At 41.9% G+C, this 22,282-nt stretch overlaps 1 protein-coding gene across 5 annotated transcripts in view; it reads left to right on the forward strand.

Annotated features, from left to right (window-relative positions):
- TXNRD1 (thioredoxin reductase 1) overlaps window positions 1-17,868 on the forward strand; it is a 41,546-nt gene extending 23,678 nt beyond the window's left edge. For 4 of the 5 annotated variants that reach the window (XM_075075234.1, XM_075075225.1, XM_075075208.1 and 1 more), the window contains 7 exons: window positions 2,319-2,411; window positions 4,147-4,223; window positions 5,886-6,042; window positions 8,875-8,982; window positions 11,036-11,131; window positions 13,352-13,486; window positions 16,631-17,868. In XM_075075234.1, coding sequence (XP_074931335.1) covers window positions 2,319-2,411; window positions 4,147-4,223; window positions 5,886-6,042; window positions 8,875-8,982; window positions 11,036-11,131; window positions 13,352-13,486; window positions 16,631-16,693 — 729 coding nt within the window. In that variant the 3' untranslated portion in view covers window positions 16,694-17,868. Of the gene's footprint in view, window positions 1-2,318; window positions 2,412-4,146; window positions 4,224-5,885; window positions 6,043-8,874; window positions 8,983-11,035; window positions 11,132-13,019; window positions 13,111-13,351; window positions 13,487-16,630 lie in introns of those variants that run through there. The other variant, XM_075075197.1, reaches the window with a different exon arrangement.
- Window positions 17,869-22,282: the final 4,414 nt, after the last annotated feature.

The raw sequence follows: 22,282 nt of genomic DNA on the forward strand, positions 1-22,282 counted from the left end.
TCTCAGCCAGAAAATACTGCTTATGTGCCCAGGGCCAGTGGACTATCCAGAAAAGTAAATGGGCTGTAAAAGTACCCATCTATACCCTTTACTACGCAGAGTCCTCAAATAATTGCTCAGTTTTCTTTGAATTCTGTAGGAGTGCTGGTGCAGCTAGTTATGTACATGTGTAGGCAAATTCAGGTTGAAAGCAGATTAGATAAACTCTGGAGCTTTTCTAATGTAAAATTGACTTATCAAAGACTTCAGAGGGTGCTAATAGTATTCTTCTTAATGTTTTTTCCACAATACTTAGTGCTTAATTATTATGAAACAGGAAATAATGTATGAAACAGTTTTCAATTTGGCGTTATGCCAACGTGTTACCGAGTTTAACACTTGGGGGATTAAAGCATTAAACAGAGTGAAGACTGTTCATTTTCACCCTTAGCAATATCAAGAGGAGCTTAAGGAAATGCTCTTGCCAGGTACCACGCTGTGGTTCTGACCCTCTCTCACAGAGTGTAAGAGCTCTGCTGTGAGAAGTCAAAGTGAGATGTTTCAGAGAACTTTGTGGTTTTTATGCTTGTTTGCGCTGTAGAAATCCCATGTTGTGTGAAAAGCAGGGATCGTTACCCAGCTTTTGTTTCAGGTGTAGCTTTCTGTAGGCTCTTCCAGGGGGAGGGAAAGGAGGAAGTTGATCTTAAGAGAAACAGATCATTTCAACTAAATAGCGAGTGGTCTCCTCCAGATGCGCCCTGCAAAAAGGAGTCCATCACCCTAGTCACAAAATGCACTTCGTGTATTTTACCCTGCCCTTTCACTATGTGTCTTTTGATTTCAATGGGAATAAAATATTTGTCCCTGTTTTTAGTTGAGCATATCCTTAAACTTAAATTGCTGGATATGTTTTTAGCAGGTCTTCTCATCTCTTTCAAACATTGTTTTTGAAGTTATGCATGTTGTGCTTATTAAAACCCTTCATTGGGATGTTTGAAGACAGAAGATGAATTATTACAAATAATGCTGCCTTTGAATAGGAGCAGACTAATGCAGTGATCCTTTAAAGTTGGTAGGATGGCAAAGAAGGTTTAAGGTTTTTTAAATTAAAAAAGGAGAGGAGAACTTAATCAGAAATTTTGCTTTTTCTGTCTTCAAATACTGAATATGAAGTAGGAACTAGGGCAGCTGTTGAAAAGTACTTTTCCTTCTGTGGTATTAATACTAAAAATTTCCCAGAACTAAGCTGTGTTGCACACCTACATGTCTCTGTATGTACAGCCAGCCTTGGGAAGCAGCCGGGCGCCTTGCTGTTCCTGGGAGGGTCAGGGGAGGGCTGTAGCTGAGGATATCCAGTCCTTTCCTCACAGTCTGGTGAATATTAGTGAGGACAAAAGAGAATCCATCTATGTAGCTTCAAAGTCCATTCACCTGTTCAGCTGATCTATTTATCAGAGGAAAAAAGGAGTGTTTGGAAAAAAAAAGCCAGTAGTATTATTCTTTCTGCCTTTTTTTTTTCTGGTGTATAGAGGGTTGGGGTGTGGAAGGGGGAGAATTTTGGGTTTTGTTTAAAACAAACCTTTATATTTTATTACTCTGAACAAAGCACAGTTGCAAAAAGATTACCTTGACCAGTTTGGGTTTGGTTTTTTTTTGGTTTTGGTTTTGGTTTTGGTTTTTTGCTTTGCTAGAATAGGCAGTAACCTACTGCATTACTTGAAAGAGAGTGTGCAACTGGACCTTTAGCTAAAACTAGGAATATTTATTTCAGCTGACTCTGGGAAGCCCTGAAGAGGTTTTTTTTCTTAAGCTGCTGGTGTTTTTCAGCCATTTAGAGCCAGCTGCTGCTCTCTCCTGCAAGGCCGCGGCAGCTTTGCATGTTGGACTAATCTAATTCAAACAGGGCAAAGGCCTGTACTGCTAAGGGCTGAGTGGAAGGCATGATGGTCCTCAAGGTGCAGTTGAAGAAAATGCCTGATGCTTTGCATCAGGCTTCGCAAGAGTTCCTTTCCTCTTCACCTCCTCTGTCCCCGGTTGATACTAGCAGCTCACGTGGTAGTCTTGGACAAGAACTTAGCTATCGATCAACTTTTATAACAAGAAACAAGGTCTTACTATGGTGGACATAAGAATAAATGCATGGAGATAACCAAAATATTCAAACATGCAAGCAGTAATCACAAATATAGAGAAAGGTAAAAGTATCTTTAGAATGAATGCTTGAATTTCAGGTCATGCTTAAACACTCATTTTCAATGATAAGATACGTGGTGGGACAAAGATACATTTGCATATCTTTATTTCAAACTAAGCCCTTTTTTTTCCCCTTAATGTTGTAGGTGGAGCAAATTGAGGAAGGAACTCCTGGAAGATTGAAAGTTACAGCCAAGTCCACCAAAGGGAACCAGATAATTGAAGGGGAATACAATACCGTGAGTCCTGTCTGTATACATAAAGAATGTGAAATAGCCTTCCATTTAATGTTAAGATTTTGTAGGGTGTTTTTATCCATAGTTTAGATTTTTTGAAATTATTTTTAATCATTACAATATGCTAATTGCACACAATCAACAGGTAATTAATGTGTAAAAGTCCCAGGATCCATGAGCATGAGTCCCAAGTGCCTTACCAGATCATTTGCATACTTTTGTAACCTGTTGTTTAGCTTAGGGATATTGATGAACTTGGTCACGTGCAATAAGTTGCAGCATTTTTCCCCAGTGGGATATTTGCCATAAACTATAAGTAATGATTTATAATAACTTTCATAGTAACTAAAGCACGTTCTGGAGTTAGCACAAAACAGTGGTCTGTGCAAGAGCTAAACAAACAGGTGTCACGCCTTCTCAAGACCAGTTGTTGATGCAGCATCTTCACAAAAACAACTAACGCCCTGTGGCAAGTCAGTCAGGGAACTTCATTACATGCTTAAAACAGTAAAATTGCAGTGTGCAGGTGTGCCATTTATACATTTGATGACTGTTTCCATCACCCATCGCCCAACTCGTTTTCTTAGGCCTTGATGCTGAAGGAAAAAAAAAAAAAGTTGTGAATAAAGTATTTGGAGCTACACAGAATGCATGAAGACAAATATTTGCCAGCCTGGGATTTTGGACTGCAGATACTATGTGCCAGTGGCCTCATTTACCTGTATAGTGCATCAGTTACCCCATAACAAGCACACACCTCAGTGCAACTCAGGGCTAAGACTGTAAGAAAGTTTAACAATAACAACAGTGCTGTTGCACACTCTTGTAATACTATTTTTCCTGGTCCATAGCCGTGAAAGCTTTCTAGCCAGCAAATCAGTGCCATGTTTTCATTAAGGAAACTTCTGATTCCTTATTGCTTACTACATCTTTCACTGAAATGCTGTCACTCATAGAAGTTATGAGCTGCATGTGATGCATTTTAAGACCTTCAGCTCTATAGATCTGGCATGCTTGGTCATCTAAAAGACTTGAAGCAGACCTCTGATTCCTTCAGCACAGTTCTTAGTTGTCATATGAGAAGCATTGTGTAGTTACCTGGGCAGTTGTCCAAGGCTGCAAAGCACACAGTGCTTTTCCTTGTAGAACAGGCTGGAACTTGTTTTGCTTGTTAAGGTAGCCAAGGTGATAGGATGGGTAAGAATTTGAACAAATATTCAAAGAAATAATATTCAACAAATAATACTGTTTGACAGTGACTTGACTGAGAGCCTATATAAGTAAATATTTTCTGATCAAAACAACAATTATTTTATGGTCTTTTTATTTGCCTAAGCATCTGAGTTTCCTTCCTAAAGAGCCCTTTTCTTGTGGAGTATTTTGGGATCCTCGGCTGTGGTGGGGATACGGTATAACACTTTGGTATAAAAGTGCGAGGAAATAAAATAAAGAATCTGACCCTAACTGATTTGTTTAGAATACGCTTGGGGTACGTTTCCAGGGAAAGCTATTTGGCTCTATTTAATCTTACCATTAAAGCCTGGTATTGTTAGGTCATGGTGATGGTGTGGCTTGTCTTGAACTCTATGAATTTACAATGGGTAACAAATGTATTCATCTCAATGTCACCAAGCCTTAGCTACTAATCCTTACTGTACAATGAAAATAGTAGATAGCCATATGCAGATGCACTTCTGAGGTTTTAAAAAAATCAGTAACGTGCATTGCTGTTTTGCAGGTGTTGCTAGCAATTGGAAGAGATGCGTGCACAAGAAAAATTGGTTTGGACAAAGTTGGAGTGAAGATCAGTGAAAAGTAAGGACAGATGTCTGTACACCGCTGGCTAGTGAGCTTGTGTCATTTACTATTGCAATGGTAGCAGTGCACAGACATTCAAAGGCTTTGAGGAAAAATCTGCTTCCTGTTTGCATGCACTTGGATAGGAGACTGTGTAGCAGGTAGCTGCATTTTCTCCCATAGTACTGCCACATTTGCTTTTTTGATTCTGAAATGTCAGTTCCTGAATGCTGGGAGCCAAGTGTCTGTTCCATTCTGTCTAGGTTCACGGGTCAGTCTCAGCTTCTTCCAGTGACTGGGCTTTCTAGCATCTGCCAGTTGTTCCTTGTACTCTTATTCCTGTCTCTTTTTTTTTTTCCTCTACCACTTCTTGGGGCAGAGGTCTGTTTGTTTATACAGTCTTTTAGTGTGGTGGGGTTTGTTTAAATTTTTTTTAATGTAAATGCTACTATATATTTATTTTGAAATGTAAGGTCAAAGTAACATTCCAGAAACTCGCAGCTGGAGTTGGTGATGTGTTTAAGTTTTTGACGGAGTTTATTTCTTGCCTTAGAGCAACCCTTTGGAACTATCTGCCTCCTGGAGAGGAGCATTTCATGTTTAATGTAGTGAGGTCATTGCACCAGGGAGTGGAGCTATCGGTAATATTTTCAATATTAGTAACTAAAACATCTTCTATGCATATGGGGCCTAGACAATGTTCCCTTTGAAAAAAAGACACAGGATCATGAACTTGAATTGGTAGTATATGGAGAAACAGTGCAGAGGGCAGCTTATATATGAACACAGTGACTGACATTGCTGAAGGGAACTGTTGCGACCTTTTCAATAAGTGGAAATTTTGGTCCACTCAAAAAGGGCAGACAATTAGTCTTGTAGAACAGTACACATCTTTCTGACATCAGGACAACTATACCTAGCTTAATAGAACGAAGTATAAAATTATTAGTATAAACTGTGTATTTTTTTAACAAGGAAAAACTGAGGAAGTTGGATTTTAATATGGGAATTGCCTCTGGTCCCTCAAGTAACCATGTGAGTGTTTCTGTGCCTGTCTGATTAGGTTTACCTGTGACACATGTTCTGTGCAGTGATTACTGTACTATCTCGTTTATTAATGAAGTGGGAAATACTAATAATTAAAAACTTCCATTAGTTCAGTACACTTATAGACAAAAAGCTTGCTGGCTGTCCATTAAGTAGAGTGTCTAACAGCTGGCCTGTCTCTGTGTAGAAGCCTGAAAGAGAAGTTTATAGAAACTGCTTCAGCCACTGGACTGTAATTTCAGCAGTGGAGAAATTCTTTCGTCCTACAGCTTGAGTGGGAGAATGTCTCTTCCTGTCATTTCTCAGGGTTGTCAGTACACAGCTTAGCTGGTAGTAGAGGGTGTTTGAGAAAAGGATATGTGTCTCACCAAAGAATTGATTCTGGAGATAAATCACAACTTCACGGGCTACCTGCTTATCCAATGTGTAAATTCCTGTAGTTTTGGTCAAATTTGCACTACTTTGCATTCTTGCCCAAGATTGTAAGATTGTGAATATGACTTCCTTCCTTCGTACTTCAAATACATGTCTTTCTCTTAAAGCCAAAGGGCCAGACTCCTGCAAGGTTATTTACATCTCCAGTCTTCACAGCAGAACACTTAAATCTTTTTTTCTTGTTAAATCAAATTGCAGAACAGGAAAAATTCCTGTCAACGATGAGGAGCAAACAAACGTGCCGTATATCTATGCTGTTGGAGATATACTGCAGGACAAGCTGGAACTCACACCAGTGGCAATCCAGGCAGGAAGGTTGCTAGTTCGAAGGCTTTATGCTGGGGCAACCAGTAAGGTAAGGAACCAGTTGCCACAAAACACTGTCGTTGCTCCACTTCTAAGTGCAGAGTGCAAGTCTGCTTGTTTATGGAAAACTCTGTAGGCTTTTAAGGATTAGCTTTGATGGTTGCTTTAATTTTCCCCTTGCAGAGATATTACTGCAGATATGTTCTGCTAATTGTGTAGGATGAAATTAATACCTCATGGATTAAGCAGTAGTCTCTTTTTTCCCTCTTAAGAGGTTTTATTCTTCTCTCAGAGTATAATGATAATAAAATTAACTGAGATCATTTCACTTGTTTTTAACTCAACTGCCGTCCCTAAAAGTCAGCAATCATTCCTGTCCCATTAAATGCTTTAACTCTAATTCATAGGCAGTTTACTAAACCTACCTACAGTCCCTAAATAGAGTGTAAAAGGGGCTTGTGATGCTCTTCATTTACAACATTATTTCCACTAATTTTTCACTGCTCATCCATACGTTTTAAATGTAATACCTTGTTCTGCTTATAATTGAATATAGACGCAGAGAAAGATCAAATGTCCCAATAAGTCAGCATGGATTTCCACCCGAGTTGTTGAGTTCATCAATTTAGTGTTTACGTTTCAGTCAAGTTATGCTAGCCGAAGTAGGAGTAACATGGGTACTCATCTGCACCTTATCTTTAAACCAGGAGGAAGGGAGAGTGCCTTTACAGAACTGTTACCCAAGCACCATTGATGTGTGTGCTTGTTTCACCCTCATCACCGTAGGGCATAAGCATAAAGGTTTTTCGGAGCCTGCTCTATTCATATCAAGTTCAGCTGTCGGTCAGATTTAGAGCTTGATTGAGTTTTTTATTTTAGGTTGGCAGGTATTGCGGTAACAGAATCCTGAATCAGTCTGCATAATGTCATTGCATCGGCCAGGCAAAGTTTAAAAAAACTGTAGCTGGGGCCAGAATTTTTTTCTTGCTGCAATGCTATGGATACGTCTTAATTTACCTTTTATGCCAGATCACTGTCTGTCTAGGTATGAAAATCCTTAGGCTGCCAAAGAAAGCATCATCTTGTTCAGTGAATCCAAGAAATGAGTAACTACTTAGATGGGATCCTGGCTTACATTGCTGTTGTAACAAATCTGGAAAAGGTGATTGTATGAAACATAATGAGGTGTTATGGATAGGTGGGGAAAGAATGGCAAGCAGCACCTTAGTTGATCCCCAGTCAGAAAGGAAATTAATTAGAGTTGAAATCCATAGAAATTAAATAGAGCTGACCATCCTGCTAGTCTGCTATGGCAGAATGACTGATTTGGTGGATATGGGGAGAGCAGTGGATGTTGTTTACTCTGACTCTAGTAAAGGCTTTTGACACTGTCTCCCGATGAAGTACAGGCTAGACAAGTGGGCAGTGAGGTAGACTGAAAACTGGCTGAGCTGCCAGGCTTAAAGGGCTGTGACCAGCATTGCAAAGACCAGCTAGATGCTAGTCACTAGTGGTGTGCCGCATACCTGGATACTTGACCCAGTACTGTTTAACTTCTTCATTAACAACCTGGATGATGAGACAGAGTGCACTCTCAGCAGGTTTGCAGATGGTACAAAACTGGGGGGAAATGACTGATGCACCCAATGGTTTTGCTGTCACTCAGGCTCCTCAGGCTGCAGAAATGGGCTGACAGGGATCTCATGGAGTTCAGCAAGAAGTGCAAGGTCCTGTGTTGGGGGAGGCATAACCCCGTGCACCAGCACAGGCTGGGGACCCACCAGCTGGAAAGCAGCTGTGCAGAGAAAGCCTTGGGTCTGGAGGGCAAGTTGACCATGAACCAACAATGTACCGTCATGACAAAGGCGGCCAGTGACGTCCTGGGCTGCGTCCTGGCAGAGCATTGCCAGCAGGCGGAGGGAAGGGACCTTTTCCCCTCCACTTGGCTCTGGTGAGACAGGTTTGGATTTTGTGTCCAGTTTTGGGCTCCCCAGTACAAGAAGCAAGTCCACCAAAGGGCCATGACTATGATTAAGGGACTGGAGCATCTGGCACATGAGGAGAGGCTGAGGCAGCTGTGAATTTTTGTACCCTGCAGAAGAGATGGTTTGTGGGGGTCTTACATCGATGTGTATTTATACCTGATGGTAGGGAGTAAAGAAGGTGGAGCCAGACTCCTTTCAGTAGTATAAAGTGCAAGGGCGAGAGGCAATGGATTCAGACTGAAACAGGAAAATTCTGTTGAAACATAAGAAAAAACTTCTTTACAGTGAGGGTGGCCAGGCCCAGACGCTGCCCAGAGAGGGAACCTCTAGAACACTGCCAAGCTCCAATGAAGTCGGGGATCAGCGCTTGTCTCTCATGGTACATGATTAGGCACACAGCATCAGCTCTACTTGTGCCCCCAAACGACTGTAGTTCATGCCTTTGGTTTTTTGGCATTGCCTAGGCCACAGTTGATCAGAAAGATGATGGGTTTTGATGGTGGTGTTGTCTTTGCAGCATTCCCAGCTAAAAATAGCATACTTTTTAGAGGCAGTCAAGCTGTCTATTTTTTATGTTTTAATAATGTACCAGACCTTTGATCTGGTACATTTTTAAGACAGGGCACTGAATTTCCTCTTTCTTTTAATCTATGCATGTGAATGTCAACGTGGCTTTAAATTGTCTTTCTGTTCTTGCTCTAGTTAACGCCTCTGAGAAGGACAACACTAAAATTGGAGTTTAATTTTTCAAAGTTTTTTTTTAAAAAAAAAATAATTCTGAACAATCCTACTTTTCTTCCCAACTGAATTTCAGACTGCTGAATTTTTACCCATTGTGCTGATTTTATTACTGATGTAGTTTGTTTTTTTTTTTATTTGTTTTGAACGCCACACAGTGTGACTATGTGAATGTTCCAACCACTGTATTCACTCCTTTGGAGTATGGAGCCTGTGGGTATTCTGAAGAGACTGCGGTGGAGAAGTTTGGGGAGGAAAACATTGAGGTAAATGCCTTAGTTTCATCTGGATTTTAAGTTCCCCATTTTAAAATAATTTAAAGTAACAATTTAAAGTAATTTAAAATAATGTCATTAAAACAGAATTCTGTGCTCTGATGTAAGGGCAGGAGGTGACTAGGTACATTTTTGTCTTCCTTGGCAGTTCCTAGACATGTTATAAAAATAGTCCCCAATTCCGATAGCTCTAGTTGTAAGTATGTTCTATTTTTGGCAAACAGCTTGAAGGTGGAATATTTGGTTTAAAAAAAAAAGGTTTCTTTGTGTCTGCAAATAGTTCAGGATGAATTAAAGCTGTTTATGTGTTGGAAGCAATACATTGATTTTAATGTCAAAGTGGAGCTTTTCGTAGCTACAGTGTGGCAAATTCCTTGCCATGGTGATTTTTACTTTTTAAAGCCAAATGTTGTTACGCTCATTTTTTCCTGTTTATTTTGACTATGCAAGGAGGTACGTGCTTAATTTTGCTCAGGTGAGTGATCCCTTTTCATTCACTGGGGTTGCTGGTCAAGAATGAAACTAGACATATGTAAGCACTTAGTGCCTAAGGCTGCTTTTACAAAACACTTTACAGCCCACATTATGGAAACCATAGAGGGGAGGGAGTCTGACGATAAACTGAACTTTTATGTCCCGTGCAGATCACCTGAGGAGCATTATTTGGTGAAATAAGGAGATAAGCGGTGGCTATAAAGCTGAGAACTTGTCTCCCTCTTAGCTTTGTCAATTATATTTTTTGACTTGGACTGTGGAGAAAAGAAATAAATATGACTTAAAATGGCAGCGTGTCAAGTACTGTTAACCTGACTACAGGGCAAGGGTTTAAATTCTGTTTTCCCCACAAAGTTTGTATATACACAGTCAATTTTTTGTTATTGAGTCAAATTCTTCCTGTTACATGTGTAACACTGGACCCTTCTTTTGTGGAAAATGCACTTTCCATTTTCAAAGCCATTTTTGAAAGTATGCATCCAGAAGCACTTGTATTGTGGCTGAGTCCTAATTTAGTTTATTCTGACCTCTCTGTCTTGTCACCATATTGGCTTTTGCAAGCTTCAGTGGGATTGTTGAGTTGCATCAGTCATTCAGACCTGTTACATTTCAGTTTCAGATAGCGATGCTTATAAATGCTTTGTAACCCCATTAACACGGGAAAACATTGAGCTGTCTCTCCTAGTTTGTGAAGGGACATATTTTTACTGGAGTTGTGATCAATTTAAAACTTTTTTTTCAAATAGTAATCAATTTGAGTTTGAGGTTAGCTTTTAATGGGAGCTGTTGAGAGTTCTGGGTAGAACTGTGCCTCAAATCAGCCTGTCGTTTTCTGAAGTATGTGCTATACAGGTGGGTGAGCAACCTTGTCTGCAGTTAGGAATCTGTCAAGTAATGTTGGCCGGAGCAGACAGAAGAATGTGGTTTTTGTTTGGGTTTTTTGTGTGAGTTTTTTTTTAATGTACTTTCTATTTTTGTAGTGATACATAACCTAACAGAGCATGGAAAAAGCATGCCCTCACCTCTCCTAAAGCCAGGCTCTGAGGCTATTTCTTCCCTTTTTCTGCTCTGAGAAATATTTTTGCCTTCATCCCAGGTAGACCCAGAGACAATACAGCCTTCTGTGAGGGAAGCTTGTACTTCTCTAGTTTAATGAGAGCATGGTGAACTGCATCCTGGAAGTGTAATACACTTATGGCTTCTTTTAATTACTGGATGACACTAGTGCGTGTTTTGTAGAGGCTTCCTCCTTTGGTGTTCATCAAGGGGAAGGAGGCTCACCCTGATTTCAAGTATTCCAAATTCTACGTACAGGGCTGATTGCTAATGAAGAGTTTCTAGTTAATGGTTCCTCCTTGTGCTGCGTCACAATTGTTGGAAGTTTTTACATGTGTGATTTCCAAAAGCAATTGCAATCAGTAGTGAAGCTGCACCTTTGGAAGTAGACAAGGCAAATTTAAGATAATCTGGCAGTTTTTGGAAGATCATGCTCTCTGCTGTGAAATAAGACAACTTTTTTTTTCTTTTTTAACCTGTGTTGCGTTTCCAGGTATACCACAGTCATTTCTGGCCACTGGAATGGACTGTGCCATCCAGAGACAACAACAAATGCTACGCGAAGATAATTTGCAATATTCAAGATAATGTAAGTGCATCTTTCCTTCTGGGAAAACAGCAGCCATCAGTTCGTTACAGGGAACGTTGGTACTACAGCTAGAAATTGGTTATTTTTAACAAATTAAAAATTAATTTAAAATTTTCTACCTTTTGACACCTAATGAACATTAGTAGTGATGCAGTACTTTTGTTTATACAGAAATGGCCCTCAGTAAAATAGAAAATTCTGTTGTTGCCATCAATATATCATACTTCTTCATATATGTAAAATAAGAAGTAGAGATCCCTAAGACTGTTCATTACCTCTGAAAAGTGAACGAATCAATGCATGTAAAAATGGCTAGAAGTCTTATGTGTTTGTCTACTCTCCCCTCCTCAGACTGGGACATTCTTTTCTGGGAGGGTCTTCTCTCTGAAATTGAGGTCACTCAGAAACCATCAAAACTTTTAACCTCTGCAAATCCACGTGTGTCTGTAAAACTCTTGAGCTTGTTCTAACAGGATTAATGTGTCTTGCCTGCACAAATCTCATTTAGGGTGATAATGCCAGGATTATCCTTGGACTAGGTTAAAACTTGCTGGCTGTGGAAATGCACAGTACCTGCTTAAGCACAAGCAAAACTACCCAAAGAATTGGTATGCCCTGCCTCTGAATGATCATCATCTATTTAAAAAATATTGAGCTGATTGCAATAATATGAATTATTATGGAAAATAATAGGCTGTAAAGATGTATTACTGCTAAGATAGTGGCATGGAGTTATCGGTCCTAATAAAATTTTAGATCTACTTTATCTATCTTCTTTTATCATCAGACAAAGGTTTATCTTAACTGGAGTCCTTGTAAGCATCTGTCACCATTGTGTAACATTTGAAAACCTGTCTGGCTGTGTCCATCTCCTCTTTCTGGAGGAGTTTGCACTAGTGTGGAGGCTATTTTGGAGCCTATGGTTATGTCCCTAATCCAAAGTTAATTAAGAAAATGGAAAGGCTTAATGGTGATTCATTAATTTGTTTCCATTTCTTGTCCTGAAATTTGGGAACGTGTTTAAACATCTAGAGGTTGAGCTGAAATTTAGCCTGGATGAAAAATTTGTTCAGTAACTATTTAAAGCTGTAGTTACCCCAGGTTTTTTCGTATGGTTTTATTTTTACATGCGTACATATTTTTAAAGGAAAATAAGGGTAACTCCATTTTAGTTATTACCTAATTATAGCTTTTCTTATTTAAATAAACCCTGTGGAAAATCTCGGTCCTCGGGATTCCTGAAAGAAAAATAACCTTTCAGTGTACTGAGTATCCGCACTCCCTTATGTGTGATATTTAGCAGGAGGAGCAGATAACTTTTGGTACCCAACTGGGCTACATCTATGCTCAGCAAAATCTGATTAATGCCCTGAAAGCCGCTGAAGCCCACGGCAGTTGGCATTTGCTAAAGGAGACTTGCTTTTCTTAGAGAAACAAGCCTTTCTTTTAAGAAAAGCAGGTCAAGTCAGTACTTCTGTTGAGTGTTTGCAGAGGATATATATGCAGTTTGATGTATTTTGCAATTGAATGGTAGTATAGGTGCGAGAAGTGTGAAGTAAAAGTATATTCCTTGTAACCAGATGTCTCTCAGTTTGCTTTGCCAGTCTCCTAGGTGTATTCTCCCCCAATGAGGGCGAACACCACAGAAAGACCAGTCATCAGTTTAATTACAATGCACCTCTTGCTACATCTGTTAGCCAAACCTTTAGCTTGTGGCCCTTTCCTGTGAGCAACTGATTGAAATTTCTTTGAGATACGCACCATGTGCCCGCCAGCAAAGGCCCTGATGCTGCCAGCCTTTGTGCAAGGTGCTTACCTTTACTTAGGCAAGCAGACTGTTGAAATGGGTGGAAAAGCTTGCCTGAACGAAACTTTTACTTGTTCGCAGTTTGGACATACACTGTCATCAAACATAGACCGTGGTGGGTGTTAACTCTGAAGGCTGTTGATGAAAACAGGGGACTTCTGCACAAAACTTAGTAAGGAAGCTGATTCTTGAGTTCCTAGATGAATCTTTTCCTTTTCATAGAAAGAACAAAATTATACCCAATATCTCCCATCTGTTGGTGCTAATGCTAGTTCACATTTGTGTGGTTGCATTAATTTGTGGTACGTTTTGTGAACTGATGAAATGATACACTCTGAGTAAGAAAATCTTACACGTTATCTAAAGAGAACTGAATGCATGACCGCTTTTATTTGATTACCTTTGGTATTTAGGAGAGAGTCATTGGTTTCCATGTCCTTGGTCCAAATGCTGGAGAAGTCACCCAAGGGTTTGCAGCTGCTATTAAATGTGGGTTGACAAAAGAACAGCTGGACAGCACCATAGGAATTCATCCCGTCTGTGCAGAGGTTTGTATTTGAACTCACCTCATATCTCAGCTTTCACAGTATTCTGGGCTAAGGTGTTGGAAATCTGAAAAAAGGCTGGAATTTGGGGGAATGTAGGAGGGAGGAAAGGACAGGAAATGAACTGGTTTTAATATTTAGAAATCCAGTGCTCCCTCTACTGGGAAATATGGAATTTTCCTCCCACTGAAAGATCCATTTATGAAGGCCTCAAATACTATTTCTGGTAAAGTGGGTGTCAAAGCTAATTCTTTTTAGATGCGTGTACTCAAAATAGGCTTATAAACTAGTGCTATGGAAGGGGACCAGCTACGTGACAATTACTTCTATGAAGTTCTGCCTTTTCAAAGATACTTACTCTCTAGGACTTTACTTTTGAAGTGAAGTATGTGAGGCCACACAACCATTTTTTCTTGTTTGTCTTGCTGTTCCTCTTTAATGAAGGACTTAATTTTCTCCAGTGGGTGAGGGACAGTTCTTCCCAGGTATAAATCAGAGACAGTCCACTGATTTTGGTAGTATTAGGACTGGTTACATGAGCTGAGGACCCCTGTAAAAACTGTGTATCACCTTTGTAGGTCTTTGGACAGAATTTGTGTTTGCACCTGCATGTGTTAGCTACAAAGTTTAATAGAGAGCACCAGGATGGTGGTCTGCAGAAGTGAAGTCCGCTTCTTTCAGTTGGTCTTTCCAAAGTGATAGAGTATAAGCAATATAATATGAACCGCATTAATGGAACGGACTGCTAGCAATCTGAATCGTCGTCAGGGCACCCACAATACAGATTCTGGGTTTATTTCTGTAGTATCATCTAATGGTGTTCGTGGAAGCCCTTGAAGAGGGGTGGCAAGTCCTTACCTTACCGGGGCCCTGTGGAGGGGGAACTCTGAGTGAGGCATTCAAACCTGTGAACTCAAGCGGGATATTAGCATATGCAGTGTGAAGAGAGAATGACAGTCATAATTTATTCTGGACATCTGAGCTGCTAAAATTGAAACTGAATAGAATGATGATTAGACATAATTTAGGGAGGCAATTTCAGATAATCATATTTGTTTGAGCAGGGGAGGAAGAAATTGGCTCAGGAGAAATACACTATTTAAAAGCTCCAGGGAGCAGCAATCATTTTTAGTGCCAGTCTTCAAAAGGTTTTTTTATGCCTGTTACTTAATTTTATCTCTACAGCAGTAAACAAAAATCAAAGTGCAAGATGGTACTCTTTGATTAAAAAAATGCTTAAAAATTGTTTGGATTTTGGGAGGGCTGCGCATATCTGCATGAATAGAATGATGGCTAATGTCAGCATTGTTTTAATCTTACATCTGTGTAAAAACTAAGGGAAATGAAGCCTGATCTGAGCAGGAAAGGGACAGTGTTGCAGGGTCAAATGCTGACCACTTCACTGGCATTAGTGCTAATTCATTGCTCAAAGGGTCTCCTGTGAAACATCGTATTACTCAACTTGAAGACCGAGGGTCCCATTTCTCAGTGCTTTGTAAATCAGAGCCAGCTTCTGCTTCTCTTATTTGAGCAGCACTTTATTCTGCAGAAAGCCCGAACTCTGAATGGAACTCCTTGCAAGGCAAAGTAACAAATAAGTGCGAGCACAGGTTGGTAGGACCTCGGCCTTACAGAGGTACACCTCTCAGCCGAGAATGTACTGCACTGCTTGAAATACAGGCGGGTGTAATCGAGCACCTGTGATGAAGAAAAAGTGTCTTCTGAAAGCAGGAATGATTCTTTGAGTTAGCTAATGATGGCTTTCCAGCCATTGGAGCTAAGGTTTTGTCTTCACTCAAATAACTAACAAGTTCTGTCAAAAAACTCATGTTACCAATGATTATCAAATTACTCCCAGCCGGCGCACTGGAGTGGGGGACCTGTGTGGTCCCCGCGGCCGCTGGAGCTGGCTAGCGCGCCCATAGCTTGCAGTCGGGCCGCGAAGAGAGAAGATACATTTTGTGCTTTTTAATCTTTGTCTTTCAAAGTGAAATAATTATAAATGTTGTCAGTCTGTGGATCTGAACTGGAGAGTTAGAAGCCCTGCCTCAAGCCATGCGCCATAGTTTAAATATATTGCTGCTTTTCTGCCATATATATTAGACACGCATTTGTCTTCCTGACTTGTGCTTAATGCTTTACATGCTTACAGAAAGTGGAAGAGGTATATCATTTATTGATGTTGTTCTCTGAAGAGCTGCTAGCAGCCTTAGTGCAGCAAAGCTTCAACTTAGAGAACTGTAGGGCTGTCGGATCCCCATTATCTTTAGATACTTCAGTGTTATTTGCATAACTGAAATGTGCATATACTTTATTCTGCGCTAAGTTTTTTCTCCTGGAGAGATGGCTTTGATGATAGCTAATTATTGCAACTTTGAACCATTTAAATAGAAGTGGTTTTGATTTCCCTTTTTTCCTTTCTATATTATATCTATGCAAAAATATGCAATTATTTGCATAGTAAAGTCCTAATATTAAACAAGGTTTTGTAGAGTTTTTCTTCTTGAATTTTGATACCTTTTAATTTTACAGTAATTATTCTTGAAAATATTGTTTTCTTTAATGTGCCTTGAAAGCAGTAAAGATCGGGCTTTCTCAAACTAGATTCAAACAGCTAAGTGTTTCTTAGCTGTCATCCAGAGAATACAAATCCCAGAGACAACACCTACATCAGCAATCAGTTCCATGTCTCTATAATATCTGGGGAGGTAGAGGGGCAAAATTTATGTTCTCTCCAAATGCCGTAGCCTTGAGTTAACTTCACTTTCCCAACAAAGAAGTTACCTTTGAGCCATAAAGACACTTAGTCATTAGCTGTACAGGCCAGAGTTTATTATTGCTGAGCTCGTTCCAACTGTAAAAACTTAGGAGCATTAAGCCAAAAAGTGGTAGAAAACTGTAAGATTTCCTTAATTATTTCTTCTCCACTGTAAAAGGCAGCCCATAAGGTAAATGAAGAGAACAAAGGGTATTTGTACACGTGGGTGCTATTTAGCAGCACGGATTTTAAAGGGATGGTTTTCATTATTATTTCATTACTTTAAGGAATGGCTGTGGTTTTGAGCATTATGCCCAAACTGATCTTCTAGAAGAGAAAATTCATTCTAGCCGTACTAAAATTTGTCTTTTTTTTTTCTTTTCCTCAAGATATTCACCACTCTGTCCGTGACTAAGCGTTCCGGTGAGAACATCCTTCAGGCTGGATGCTGAGGTTAAAGACCCCCATTCGTGTTATTGCCAGAGACTGACTTTCATCGCAGTGTCTGACTTCTGCAGTTCAGAAGGAGGGTTTGGGAAGAAGTCATCCCCGGTCGTCTGATGAAGCATGTAGATCAGAACCAGAGCGTCCCCTCACGCTGAGGAGAAGAGCGCTGTGGGAGTTGGTCACTTGCGGTGATAGGCTGGCAATTAGCAACGCAATGGGAACATTGGCTCTTGAGCTGTTGCTTAGCAGGGCATTTAACAAATGCTTTCATGAAATCATAGCCTGAAACCTGCGTCGTCTGGTGGGCAGTGATGGAAGGACTGCTAGCGCAGCTGGACAACAACTGTTCTGGTTTTATTCCTTTCTCGTTTCTTTTCTGAACAAAGAACTTCCAAGCTCAAGAAAACTACCACAGGTTCAAACAATTGTATAGTGCCCCTGTGTACTAGGTTACAACACAGCAATTGCAAGGTCTCCTCGTGAGCACGCGTGTTACCAGCTCACACGCTTACAGAGAGAAATTGAACCACTCCAGCTTTCCTTCAGATCCATGGGCCTGTAGAATAAAATAAAACAACCAAATAACAACCCCCCCTCCACAAAACAAACAAACAAAGAAGCAAACACCTCCAAAAACCAGCAGTGAAAAACCTTCTATGTAGATGTGGCCAAAAAGCTCTATTTAGTTCCATGTATGCTTTGTTTTCGATGTAATTAAGAAAACAGTACTTTTAAAACAGAGGTTTCTGTGGAAAATAACAAAAGTACTTTCTTGAACATTCCTCCTGTGTTGGATAAATTGCATACATATTTATCAAGAAATGGTAAAAATGTCTCTTTGTAATGGAAATTAATGTGGGTTTTGATCTGTCGTTTTCATTTCCCTCTCTTGTAGCAGAAAGGCTTGGATTACTTTTATTAAATGGTTCTCAGGAGTTCAGTAGTGTGGTGCGAATAAGGGGTAAATTGTCCAGCGCTCTGGGCAAAACGCCTTATGCGTAAATTTCTACCCGGTAGCAAATTCATGTATTTCTACTGAGTTGTCTAGAATAGTGTTGCAAGTTATTTTATAAACTTATATGTAACTGAAGGATTTTTAAATGTTTTGCATGGTATCGAGAATGGTCTGTGGTGGTATTTTTCTGGCCAGTTTATTAAATAAATGGAATATTTGCACAAAGAGATGCTCGTTTTGATGCCTCTTCCAAGCAAAGAAACCAGGTGACAGCAACACAACGCTTGTTTTTTTTAAAGGCCAGAAGAGGGCACCTTGATAAACCCAGCTGTGATTTGTTTCAGTCTTTCGAATTTTGAAGGAAGATATTTCACTGAGAAACAGGGTTTGGGGCTTTTTTTTATGTGCATTTTTTTTACATGTTAAACATATGAGAAGGACATACTTTAAAATAAGGAACGAATTGGGAAACCAACCTTCCACTGTTTGCACTAGCTGCCATCTATGTAACTCCTGAAAACGCAGGAGTACAGGTTCCTGAGCTGCTCGGCAGTGTAGCTGCTCATATTTAAGCATGTGCACAGCAGCATTATTTTCAAACAAGCGTGTAAGGAAATCAGATCCTGGAGCGTAGGGAATAAAGACTTGTATGAGCTTGGCTTTGCAAGATTGGACCCACATGCATCTGTTCCTGTGGGTCATGTCATCATTAATGGTGTGCGTTTTTACCCTAGTGACTTTACGATTCAGTAGTTGTTGGTTTTAATTACTTGGATTTTTAATTTAAATTCAAAACTGGGGTGGTTTTTTTTCTTGTAGGGCTTTTTCTTTCCTTTCTCCAGAAGGAAAACATTTTGTGGTGTGTATTTCTGTGTCATCTGTGCATGATGGTGGAGATATAGAATATATGATAACATCACATAAGGATGTATTAAATGCCAAAGCGAAGTATTTAATGATTAGATCAAATTAAACATACATTTGGTAATGCATGCTTTGGAAGTATATACTAGAAAATGTAATAAGTTAAATGGTATTTATATTCAGCTCATATTCATTAGTCATTAACTTTTTTTTTGGGGGGGGGGGGGGGGGGCACTCTTACCAGAGTGTAAGCGAGAATCATCTTACGGTATTAGAGACAAAAATGCAGACAGCAAATTTCACTAACTTCAGCAGGGAATTAGCAGAGTTTCTCTGACAGCTTCAAGAATTACTTTTTTTTTTTTCCCCCTCTAAGCCCCGCTGCCCCAGCTGATCACTCCCCTTTTTACCCCTGTCCCTTTGGTGCGAGTTGTTAGCGCGATCCTAACTTTCCTGCAAGTCTTGGAGTCAGGCTTGCATCCTGCCTTCCCTCCATCAAGACGGGCTGCTTGCCCAGAGTCCCAGCGCAGGAGCCTCTCTACTTGTAGAGCCGTGTGATGGGGCAGGACCGGTTTCAGACAAGGTGGATCTCCTGAAGACGTCGTGGCTGCTGGAGGTGTCACGGTTCGGTAGGTGTCTTGCTGTGCCTCGCGGGAAGGGCTTGCGCTAGTGTAAAGCCTGCTAGTGATCCTGTCTCTGGCTGTGCCACTGCGGCGCGTCCCTCGCCCTGTGGTGCCACGTGGCAGCTGGTGGATGACTGCAGGAGGAAAGCCGTGGCTGTGTGCTGCTGGTGCGTGCTGTGCCAATGCAAGAGTGTGAAGAAGGGGCCAGATGGACGAGTCGTTTACGTAACACTTGATAGACTCCTTTCAGGTCAAAACACAGTATAAGTGTTTGTGGTAAAATGACAGCTCTGTTGAGACTGAAGTTTCAGGAGCCCTTTCTCTTTGAAAACTGGGTTTTCTGATTGCTCAGTTGTCTTCTGCGTGGGATGGTGTGAGCCTGCTTTCTTGCCAAGGCCTGTTCGGCCTTCAAAGATAAAATAAACCCATAAAACCCAGAAAAGGCAGCACCAAGGGACCTGCCACACCACTAGCCGCCCTTCTGCATGCACAAAATGGCAAAAGGGTCCTGAAAGATGGCTGTTTCGGTTTGGGGGCTGCTGGCAGGGAGGAGGGAGTGCAGAAGGGGCTTGGGCATTTATCAGAGGGTGGGAAGGCGTGTGGGGCTGTGGAGTGAGGCGGGAAGGGAGAAGGCAGAATGCAGGCCAGCAGCTGCGACGTTGCCTGTGTGGGGAGTAACAGAGGGGTTTGGGGGGGATGTGGCTGAGAGCCCTCCCCAGAGACCACCGACCTTGGGAACGCAGGAGGGTCTCTGCAGCGATGGGCTGGGCCCATCCTGCGGGGTTTGAGGGAGCCTGCGGATCTGAACCACACGTTTTGCAAGACTGGGATGTTGTGAGCGAAAGTGCTTGCTGCCGAAGGGCAGGGGGACATGCTGCTGGGTGCGCTCACCGGGGCGCTCCTTTCCTGGGTGAAAGCTGCCCTTTCGGGGGTGAAAGGACGGCTTTATTCTGAGGGACGGCGAGGCCTCGGGGCCAGGTGTCTCAGAGACGGCACAGGCGGATGGCTGACGCCGAGGAGTTACCGCCAGTGCCCAGAGGACAGGCTACGTCCATCGAAGCAAGACGCCCGTGACCTGCTGATCTGCCATCTCCTCCCAGTGAAAGGCATGGCCCGTGGGCTCCCAGGCCTCACTCAGCCCCGCGGGGCGAGGGTCCGGCTTGCCCATAAGGGTCACCCCGCCGCAGAGAACGTGTGCCGGGGGCTGCAGGACGCTGCCGATGGGTGAGTTGCACTGCAGTGAGGGAGCAGCTGCACCTCCCGCAGGGACCTGGCAAGTCACGGACTTGCTTCCCACCAGCATGGTCCCTCTTTCCATCCCCCTCACTCTGTTCCTGTGCTCTAGCCAGAGCTCTGCTGGGTTGCTGGTTTGGTTTTGGTTTTGTTTTTCTTTCTATGTTGGAGAAAAATTACATGCTTGTTTTCCTTTTATTTGCCATATGCCCCTGACCTGTGTTCTGTTGGGCAGAATTTGATGTTACACATACCATTCCTTTTGCATTCAATTGCCCTTCTTCTATCTCTCTTCCAATGAATCCTTCCTAGTTTCAGACTTGTCTGAGGGAGTTCTCCCACAGCATTTTTACCTCTTAAAATGACAAACTAAGCTGACACATGGGGAGGTATACATCAGGACAGAGAGGAAAGGCTTTCCTTCCCCTAGCAAAGCTGCGAGACTGGCCTTGCTCAGGACCACCAGTGACTCCTGACCTGCCCCACCACGTTGGCTGACCGTCAGGTGCTTGCAAGCGATAGCTTTCTGCCAGGGAGGCTGTACAGCAGCCAGACCCCTCCATGGAGCATCCTCTGCTGCTGAGCCTGTCCTCTGCTGCAGCCGGCCACCGCAGGCCCTGACAGGTGTCCATCACCATTGTTAGACTTCAACGGGAACTGACCTGGGCACTCAATGACAAACCTGAAGCTTAAAAAAAGCTGTTTCTTTCTTTTGTATATACTTGTCTCAGCAGGCACCTCTTTTCTTGAAAATAGGTTTTACTTTAGGTTAGGCACAGAGTAAATTGAACTCTGCCTATTGCTTGCTTTCAAAAACAAACGGTAGCACCTTTAGCCTAAAGATCTGATTTCCCTTTTAATGTGAATTGACAGGCAATACCACTAGCCATGAGAAGCACAGGGCTGCCATGCGGTGTGACATGAAGCAAACTGAAGTAGTGACTTGCATTTGGGTTTGACCAAGATGGTCTTCCTGCTCCGGGGTTTCTGCTCCGTTATATGACCGTGGTTTCAGACGGTGGGACGGAGCAACTCAAGGTCTCTCCAGGCAAATTTTCCCTTGGATGGCACTGCGGGATCACTACATCATGGAAGGAAGGAAGATCCCAGAGAAAGAAACTGCATGACATAAGCAAATGCTGTTTAGTGTTGCAGCACAACTGCTTCTTGCGGGGAGGCTGGTTAGCCCAACTCCACCAGCACAGTTAAAAATCAAAGTGCATGACTTTTAGTAACTTCTGCTGTGGTGGAGGGGGGCTGTGATGGAGCCATGTGTGGCAGAGGGCACAGCAGGTCTGCGCCACGGTGGCGGTAGCAGGAGGGATGCAGAGAGATTTGCACTGTCCTTGTTTGTGTTTTTCTTGGCTCTGCCAGCCCTGTTTCTCCCTTAGCTCTACAGCTGCTAAAAATAAGCACCTTAAATTAATGGCTGATGTTTGCATTAAACTGTTAAACTTACATTGGTCACTCCATCACCGATGCTGCTCATTGCACATTTATAGCTTAAAAGAGAGTCCTCAAGGTTTCTTTTTGGTAGCTGAAGTCAAATGGGTAATACTGATCGCACAAATGTTTGCTTTTTTTCTTAGGGCAGCATTTTCTCTAATTAAAAAGAACCTCAATGTAGCTGAGCTGGATTTCACAGCTTGCAAATCATGAGCGTTGTGTGTCTCCCAGAGCTCTGGCAGAAGTCACGGATCCAGATGTCCAAAAGTCAGGGTGACGCCTGCCCCTCAGGAGCTCAGTCTGCTCCTGGCCTGGCCCCCCTGAGGCTACCCTGGGGGGCTTAGTGCTTCGTAAGGGGCAAGAGATGGCTGTTGATCACATGAGCTGAAAGTCCCTATTTCTACACCTTTTTTCTGTTGTCCTGGGAGGCACGTGTCAAACTGAGAGGGGTAATGTGGGGTTTGGTTCAAAAT

This window comes from Phalacrocorax aristotelis, chromosome 1 (assembly GCF_949628215.1).
Source record: "Phalacrocorax aristotelis chromosome 1, bGulAri2.1, whole genome shotgun sequence".
NCBI lineage: Eukaryota > Metazoa > Chordata > Aves > Suliformes > Phalacrocoracidae > Phalacrocorax > Phalacrocorax aristotelis.